Source organism: Zalophus californianus, chromosome 13 (genome assembly GCF_009762305.2).
Source record: "Zalophus californianus isolate mZalCal1 chromosome 13, mZalCal1.pri.v2, whole genome shotgun sequence".
In the NCBI taxonomy this organism is placed as follows: domain Eukaryota; kingdom Metazoa; phylum Chordata; class Mammalia; order Carnivora; family Otariidae; genus Zalophus; species Zalophus californianus.
Window position 1 is genome coordinate 56,923,829 of NC_045607.1, and position 9,298 is coordinate 56,933,126.

Below are 9,298 nucleotides of genomic sequence, written 5' to 3' on the forward strand. Positions count from 1 at the left end.
AAATAAGGGTTGATACAATAAAGGGATGGAAGATGACTGTAAAGATGAAATTTATATAAGGTTTTATAAATGGAATTGATAAATAAGAAGTTGTTTGAAAGAAGAAAGAAGAAGATTAAAAAAAAAGAAAAAAAATGGGAGAGACTGTGATTAGGCAGGAGACTAGAACAAAGCCATGTACTAGTGATTTAGGGTATATTTTGATCTGTTAGAAGAAACTGTATATCAAAATTTTTAAGGGAGAAGATCTTATACATATATATATGCCACAAATAAGGGTAACTACTATGAAGGGACAAAATATGACTCTAAAAATGAAAAATAAAAATGTTTTTTTTTAAAAAGGGATTGATAAGATGTTGGTTGAATAAGGGAAAAAGAAAAATTCAAAAATAAAACCAAAAAACTTTTTAAAAAATTAACTTTGAAAAACCAATGTGTCATGGTAAAAAAGCCATGAATTCTATGTGCAGTATTCCCCTAGCGCTGGAGTTCTCCAGTTCTCCTTGATCAGTAAACTTGGTCTTGGCTTGCTGGCTTTTCGTGCTGATCTTCTGGGGGAGGGGCCTGTTGCTGTGGTTCCCAAATATCTTTGCCGGCGGCAGAATTGCCCTGCCATTGTCGGTCTGGGCTAAGCAAGCTGCTCTGGTTTGCTCTCAGGAGCTTTTGTTCCCTGCAAGCTCTCGGTACAGATCTGGAGGACCAGGGTGAAAATGGTGGCCTCCCAACCTCTGCCCGGAGGAGCTGAGAACTCGGGGCCCTGCTCCTCAGTGCGCCCCCAGAGAAAAGCAGTCAATCACTCCCATCTCCCTGGTCTCCGGCTGCACTCCGTGCTCACCTGACCTGTGACCGAGCATTTCTATCCCTGGTACCTGACCCCGTGTGGAGTCTCCAAACCCAGCAGATTCCTGCGGTGCACTCCCACGCCCCTCCTCCTGGGGGAGGAAGGGGATTCTCCCCGGCTCTGTTGCTTGTTGGGTCCCTGCTGGAGGCGCAGTGGTCCAACTTGGCTGTGGATCACAATTTATCGCCACCCCGAGCTGAGAGCCTGTGCCTCGGCTCCGTCTCTGCAGCCGGCTTCCCTGCTCCGATATCTGGGAGCTCTGCTGCATTCAGGCACCCCCGGTCTTTCTGTGACCCTGAGGGTCCTGCGTCCACATTGTCCCGTGAGGTTTCCCCCTCCCGCTTAGCCACTGGATTGAGGCCCCTCAGTGGAGCCGACTGCTAAAAGTTCCGATTTTGTGCCCTGCGGCTCTAGCACTTGCCAGAAGTGGCCAACAGAGGCCCCCTCCCCCGCCATATATCCTCCCGAATATCGCCTCGGATTCACTTCTCCGCCCATCCTACCTTCCAGTAAGCGGTCGCTTCTCTGTTCAGAGAGTTGTTGCTACTCTCTTCTTCGATCTCCTGTTGAGTTCGTAGGTGTTCAGAATGGTTTGATCCCTACTTAGCTGAATTCCTGAGACCAGACGAAATCCAGGTCTCCTACTCCTCTGCCATCTTGCTCTGCCCCCGATGTCGCAAATGTAACTTTAACATATAAGATGTTGTAAAATTGTTTTCAAAAAATAAAACCAGCAATGCATGAGAATTACAATTGCTCGACGCCTACTCTAATACTTTGAACTGACAGACATTTAAGAAATATTAGCCACTATGGGTTTGTAGTGACTGTCTAGGTGTACTTTCCTTTTTATACCCTTCTTAATGTAAGAAATAATTTTCAATCGTCTAAACAGTCTCAAAATCACAGCAAAATTGCAAACAAAAGTATAAGAAACTCTTTTTCAAATCAATTTGGAACAATTTGCTGACCTGACACATAACCACCCCTGAATATATTAGTGTGTATTTCCTATAAACAAGAACATCCCCTGCATAACCAAAATAGGACCATCAAAATAGGGACCATAACAGTTATATATTAATGATATGTATATTTCTTTGACTCCATTCACATTTTCCCCACTACCCTAAAATGTTTTTTACAGTAAAATAATCCAGTAAAAAATCATCACTGCATTCAGTTTACATTCTTAATTCTTAATTATATTATTAATCTACCTCCATCTGGACATGTTTCTCAGTCTTTCCTTGACTTTCATGGCCTTGGTACATATTTGAAGATTGTATACTGGTGATTTATAGTATGTCATTTTTAAATGTTTCTTCATTATTAGATTCAGGGTTTTGTTCAAGTAAGATATCAGAGAGTAATATTGCAGTCTTCTCATTGTACCCTACCAGGATACAATTTGTCCCAATGCAGATAGAATTCACTTTGATCACTTGATTAAGGTATTGTCTGCCAGGATTCTCCATTGCATCCAAAAGATATTCTTTTTTAAACTCCTTAAATAGTATGTATTTTAAAAGAGAGATATTTGAAAATATGTATAGATTTTATGCCTATTAATCTTTAAATTTTTGACTGATTTATATAAATATGGATGAATTATTTCTTATTTCATTCATTGAGTGATAATAATATAATACTAACTATATTTATTTTGAGGCTGAAATTATCCCAGTTTTGTTTTTTTTTTTTTTTTTGTAAAGTCCTCCCTTTCAAGCTTACTTCCATATGGTTGTGACATCCTCTGATCATCTTTTAAACACATCCTTGCTTCTGGCACAAAAATATATTCTAAGCTCATCTTGTATTTCCTCATGCCAACCCTTGAATTAGGCAATGTTCATTTTGTATCAACGGAAATGTTCCAGGACCTGTCACTCCTTATGTGTGTGTAGAAACCAACCTAACTGTCCCTTAAGCTCACCTAAGAGGAAGGACACTCTAATAACAATTGTCATCTGTATTTGTTTTCTATTTCTGTGCATCATATTACCAAAAAAGGTGTGCCTTAAACCCACACAATATAGTATCCCATAATTTCATTAGGTCAGATGTCTGGATATGGGTTAGCAGGGGCCTCTGTTCAGGGATTCACCAGGCTGAAATCAAGTGTCAGCTGGCGCTTGGATTCTCAGCTGAGGCTCAGGGACTCCTTTGAAACTCACTGATTGTTGGCAGAATTCTCTTCCTTGTAGTTGTATGACTGAGGTGTTTGGACCCAGGCTAGCTTTTAGCCAGAAACTACTCTTAGATCTTAGAAGTTGCAGTTCCTTACCATGTGGCCCCCCGACAATTCACAATATGACTGTTTGCTTTTTTCTAGGCCAGCGAGAACTCCTCTCTCTGACTCTTCACCTTTTTTAAGCGTCATTTGATCAGTCCAGGCTCACCCAGAATAATCTCTCTTTTGATTAACTCAAACTCAACTAATCAGTAATCTAATATCAAGAGTTATATCCCATTATATTTACAGATCCCACCACACTACAAGTGTGTACAATAGGGAGCAGGAATCTTGGGGTGCATCTTATAATTCTGCCTATCACAGAACCTAATGGCCCTATCTTAATTTCTTTTATTTTATTTTTCCACCCCTATTCAATTCACATTTTTTCAATCCTTATGTATATTAATTATATGTTATTTTCAGCTTTTTATTATGAAAAATTTCAAATACAGAGGACAGTTGAAAGAATTTTACCATAAATAATATCCACTACTTTCTATTAACACACTACATTAATATATATATATATATCCATCTATTTTCCCTTTATTTATCCAAAAAATCTTCTTCATTTTTAACACATCTCAAAAGAATTTTCAGATATCAGTACATTCCACTCTAAATACATTAGCAGGCATAGCACTAACTAGAGTTCAGTATTGGTTTACAATGATTTCCTTTGATACAAAATCAACAAATAATGTTATTCATAACTTTTAAGTATGAATTAACTGAGTTTTGATGAATGCAAGCACCTGTGGCATCCAGAAGGACAGCTGAGGTGTATGGGACTGTGGTAATTATTGTCTGTGGGGCACCTTTCTATAAATAAATGTAGTCATCCTAATTCAGTATGTTTGAAACATTCCAACTGTTCCATTTTATGCAAGTATATGAAAGAAATATCTCTCTGGTAAGTAGGACAATTCACACACCTTGTTACGGGTCCACAGGGCTTCAAGACAACTACACTGCACAAGCCTAAGAGACTGTTGGGCTATCAATTCAATCTCATATGTCAGTAGAGGATTGTAAAGCACCCCCCATAATAGGGAAAAGGGTCAACACAGATGCAGAACAGGGTTTGGGTGACCTTACCCAGATAGTACTGCTATACCCATGGTATCCAGATAATTTTTAAAAAGGTGCTTCAAAGTGTGGTACTGAGGTATGGAGTCTGAGGGAGGACCCTGCTTATCCAGTGTAAGGATGGTACTGGTACCCCAAATCCCTATAAAAATATAACATTATTATCATCCCTAAGAAATCTCCTTTTAGGGCTTCATAAGTATTCCTCACCCTACCCCAGGAAAGCAATTATTTTCCCGATATTTTTTCACAAAGGTTTAGTTTTGTTTGTTCTTTACTTAATATAAACAGAATCATATGGTATCTATACTTTTGTATAGGCCTTCTTACATGCAGCAAAATATTTTATAGATTTATCCAAGTTTCTGTATGCATGAATATATAAATATATGGATACATCCTATTTTTAAAACATTCTTCTTTTAGTGGGCATTTGGGATACTTTTAGTTTCTTGAAATTATAAATAAAGCTACTATCAGCATTCTTGTATACTTTTTGTTTTGTAAACCTATTTTTTCATTTTCTTAAATAAATTTTGAGGAGAGGAATTGCTTGGTAATAGAGTAGTGTAATTTGGTTTGAAAAGAAATGGCATATACTCTTCCCAAATTTCTTTTTCTAATTTTTAAATTTTAAAATTTAATTCCAATATAGTTAATAAGCAGTTTTATATTAGTTTCAGGTATATGAGACAGTGATTCAACAGTTCCATACAGCATCCTGGCCTCATCACAAGTGCCCTCCTTAATCCTCATCACCTGTTCCACCCATCCCCACACCTTCCTTCCCTCTGGTAACCATCAGATTGTTCTCTATCATTAAGAGTCTGTTTCTTGGTTTGTCTATCACTCTTTATTTTTTTCTTTGCTCCTTTGCTTTGTTTCTTAAATTCCACATAAGAGTGAAATCATAAGGCATTTGTTTTTCTCTTATTTTGCTTAGCATTATACTCACTAGCTCCAACAATGGAATTGCAAATGGCAAGATTTCATTCTTTATATGGTTGAGTAATATTCCATTGTATACATATACCATTTCTTCTTTATCCATTCATCTGTCGATGGCTACTTGGGCCACATCCATAATTAGGCTACTGTAAATAATGCTGCTATAAACATAGGGGCACATGTATCACTTTGAATTAGTGTTTTTTTATATTTTTTGGGTAAATACCAGTAGTGTGATTACTGGATTGTACAATAGTTCTATTTTTAACTTTTTAAGGAATCTTGATACTGTTTTCCCCAGTGACTGCACCAGTTTGCATTCCCAAAAACAGTAGAAGAGGATTCCTTTTCTCCACTTCCTTGCCAACACGTTGTTTCTTGTGTTTTTGATTTTAGCCATTCTAACAAGTGTGAGGAATTTTATTGTAGTTTTGATTTGTGTTTCCCTGATGATAAGTGATGTTTGGCATCTTCTCATATGTTTGCCCTCTGGATGTATTCTTTGGAGAAATGCCTGTTCATATTTTCTGCCCATTTTTAATTGCATTATTTATTTTTGGGTGTTGATTTGTATCAGTTCTTTATATCTTTTAGATACCAGCCCATTATCAGACAAGTCATTTGCAAATATCTCTTCCATTCAGTACATAGACTTTCAGTTTGGTTGACTTTTTCCTTCACTGTACAGAGCTTTTTATTTTGATGCTAATCACAATAATTTATTTTTTTAAATTAACATATAATGTATTTTTTGTCTCAAGGGTACAAGTCTGTGATTCATCATCTTACACAATTCACAGTGCTCACCATAGCACATACCCTCCCCAATGTCCATCACACAACCACACCATCCCTCTCAACCCCTCCACTCGAGCAACCCTCAGTTTCTTTCCTGAGATTAAGATTAAGAGTCTCTTATGGTTTGTCTCCCTCTCTGGTTTGTCTTGTTTCATTTATCCCTCCCTTCCCCTATGGTCCTTTGTCTTGTTTCTCAAATTCCTCATATCAGTGAGATCATATGATACTTGTCCTTCTCTGTTGACTGATTTTGCTTAGCTTAATACCCTCTAGTTCCATCCACGTTGTTGAAAATGGGAAGATTTTGTGATTTTTTTGATGGCTGCATAATATTCCATTGTATATCTATATATCACATCTTCTTTACCCATTCATCTGTTGATGGGCATTTAGGCTCTTTCCATAGTTTGGCTATTGTGGACATTTCTGCTATAAACATTGGGGTGCATGTGCCCTTTGGTTTACTACATTTGTATCTTTAGGGTAAATACCCAGTAGTGCAATTGCTGGGTCATATGGTAGCTCTATTTTCAACTTTTTGAGGAACCTCCATACTGTGTTCCAGAGTGGTTGCACCAGCTTGCATTCTCGCCAACAGTGTGGGAGGGTTCCCCTCTCTCTGCATCCCAGCCAATAAGTCATTTCCTGACTTGTTAATTTTAGCCATTCTGACTGGTGTGAGGTGGTATTTCACTGAGGTTTGGATTTGGATTTCCCTGATGCTGAGCGATGTGGAGCACTTTTTCATGTGTCTGCTGGCCATTTGGATGTCTTCTTTGGAAAAATGTCTGTTCATGTCTTCTGCCCATTTCTTGATTGGATTATTTGTTCCTTGGGTGTTGAGTTTGATAAGTTTTTTATAGATTTTGAATACTAGCCCTTTATCTGATATGTCATTTGCAAATATCTTCCCCCATTGTGTCGGTTGTCTTTTGGTTTTGTTGACTGTTTCTTTTGCTGTACAAAAGCTTTTTATCTTAATGAAATCCCAATAGTTCATTTTTGCCCTTGCTTCCCTTGCCTTTGGCAATGTTTCTAGGAAGAAGTTGCTATGGCTGAGGTAAAGAGGATACTGCCTGTGTTTTCCTCTAGGATTGTGATGGATTCCTGTCTCACATTTAGGTCTTTCAACCATTTGGAATCTATTTTTGTGTGTGGTGTAAGGAAATGGTCCAGTTTCATTCTTCTGCATGTGGCTGTCCAATTTTCCCAATACCATTTGTTGAAGAGACTGTGTTTTTTCCATTGGACATTCTTTCCTGCTTTGTCAAAGATGAGTTGACCATAGAGTTGAGGGTCCATTTCTGGGCTCTCTATTCTGCTCCATTGATCCATGTGTCAGTTTTTGTGCCAGTACCATATTGTTTTGATGATTATAGCTTCGTAATAGAGACTAAAGTCTGGAATGCTGATGCCACCAGCTTTGCTTTTCTTTTTCAACATTCCTCTGGCTATATGGGGTCTTTTCTGGTTCCATACAAATTTGGGGATTATTTGTTCTAGTTCTTTGAAAAAAGTGGATGGTATTTTGATAAGAATACATTAAATATGTAGATTACTCTAGGTAGCTTAGACATATTCATTAATATTTCTTCTTCCAATCCATGAACATGGAACATTTTTCCATTTCTTTGTGTCTTCCTCATTTTCTTTCATGAGTATTTTATAGTTTTCTGAGTACAGATTCTTTGCCTCTTTGGTTAGATTTGTTCCTAAGTATATTATGGTTTTGGGTGCAATTGTAAATGGGATTAACTTAATTTCTCTTTCTTCCATCTTGTTGTTGGTGTATAGGAATGCCACTGATTTCTGTGCATTGATTTTTTTTGTTGTTGTTGTGATAGTACATTTTATGTTCTATTTATTTTACTACAATTACACTTAATTATTAAAAAAGAAAATACTGCCTAAAGAATGCAGCCCCTGAGGGGGTCTCCAGAAAGTCACTTAAGATTATTTATAAAACAAGCAAGTCAAGGAATAGGTCACTTAGAAATGACAAACACAGGGGCACCTAGGTGGCTCAGTCATTAAGCGTCTGCCTTTGGCTCAGGTCATGATCCCAGGGTCCTGGGATCGAGTCCCACGTTGGGCTCCTTGGTCAGCAAGGAGTCTGCCTCTCCCTCTGTCTGCTGCTCCCTCTCTTTGTGCACTCTCCCTCTCTCTCTCTTGAACTCTCTCATCCCAGAGATCCTGTTCCTGGTCTTGTCTCTGTTCTGAGTCTTGATCATCAGGTTCTCTTTTACTCTGGACATGGAATCTGGATCTCCGATTTTGAAACCAAATTTGGACTCTTGACTCTGGAATGCCAATTTCTTTAGCAAGTTGCTCTCTGGTATCAATGCCAGGATAAGGGTTGTTCATAAATGCCCCGATGAGGGTGTGTAATTGTGAAGAAGTATAGCTGGTACGACACCGTCTGTCTTCTCTACTTTGAATCTCCTCTTCAGAGTGATCTTGGTCTTGACTTGATTCTAAGTCCTCATCGGGTTCTGATTTTTTCTGGCACTGGTGCCTAGCTCTTCGATTCTGAAACCAAATCTGGATTCTGGACTGATCAGTGTTGATTTCTAAAGCAAGTCTTTGTTTGGTAGCATAACCTGGGTAAGGATTTTGGTCAAATGCCTTGATGAGAATTTTCAATTGATCTTCTGTGAATTTGGTGCGGCTGCGTCTCTGATTCATTGTTATGGTCTTGTTTGGAGAGTTGTCTTGGGCCATGTTGGAAGAGAGTTCTGAAGTCTAAGGATCAGCTCTGTGCATTGATTTTATGTCCTGCCACTTTACTGAATTCCTGTATGAGTTCTAGCAGTTTGGGGGTGGAGTCTCTTGGGTTTTCCACATAAAGTATCATATCATCTGCACAAAGTGAGAGTTTCACTTCTTCTTTGCTGATTCGGATGCCTTTTATTTCTTTTTGTTGTCTGATTGCTGTGGCTAGGACTTCTATTACTATGTTGAATAGCAGTGGTAATGGTGGACGTCGCTGCCATGTTCCTGACCTTCAGGGAAAAGCTCTCAGTTTTCCCCCATAGAGAATGATATTCGCTGTGGGTTTTTCATAGATGGCTTTTATGATATTGAGGTATGTACCCTCTATCCCCATACTCTAAAGAGTTTTAATCAAGAAAGGATGCTGTACTTTTTGTCAAATGCTTTTCTGCATCTATTGAGAGGGTCATATGGTTCTTGTTCTTTCTTTTATTAATGCATTCTATCACATTGACTGATTTGCAGATGTTGAACCAAACTTGCAGCCCAGAAATAAATCCCACTTGGTCGTGGTCAATAATCCTTTTAACGTACTGTTGGATCCTATTGACTAGTATTTTGGTGAGAATTTTTGCAACCATGTTCATCAAGGATATTGGTTGTCCTTT

At 38.3% G+C, this 9,298-nt stretch overlaps 1 protein-coding gene across 1 annotated transcript; it reads right to left on the bottom strand.

Annotated features, from left to right (window-relative positions):
• Positions 1-4,177: 4,177 nt before the first annotated feature.
• Positions 4,178-8,639, bottom strand: LOC113934111 (double homeobox protein A-like). Its single transcript, XM_027614651.2, has 2 exons — positions 8,072-8,639; positions 4,178-4,314 (listed from the first exon to the last, which is right to left on the bottom strand). The coding sequence occupies exons 1-2, from the start codon at positions 8,637-8,639 to the stop codon at positions 4,178-4,180; spliced, it is 705 nt and encodes a 234-aa protein (XP_027470452.2).
• Between the last annotated feature and the right edge of the window lie 659 nt (positions 8,640-9,298).

What these genes read in the sequence shown, in the direction of transcription:
- LOC113934111 (XM_027614651.2), bottom strand. Translation starts at nt 8,639, where the DNA reads ATGGCCCAAGACAACTCTCCAAACAAGACCATAACAATGAATCAGAGA. An exon ending in TCAAGAGAGAGAGAGGGAGA is followed by an intron (nt 4,315 to 8,071) that starts GTGCACAAAGAG and finishes ATATTTTTATAG; the next exon opens with GGATTTGGGGTACCAGTACC.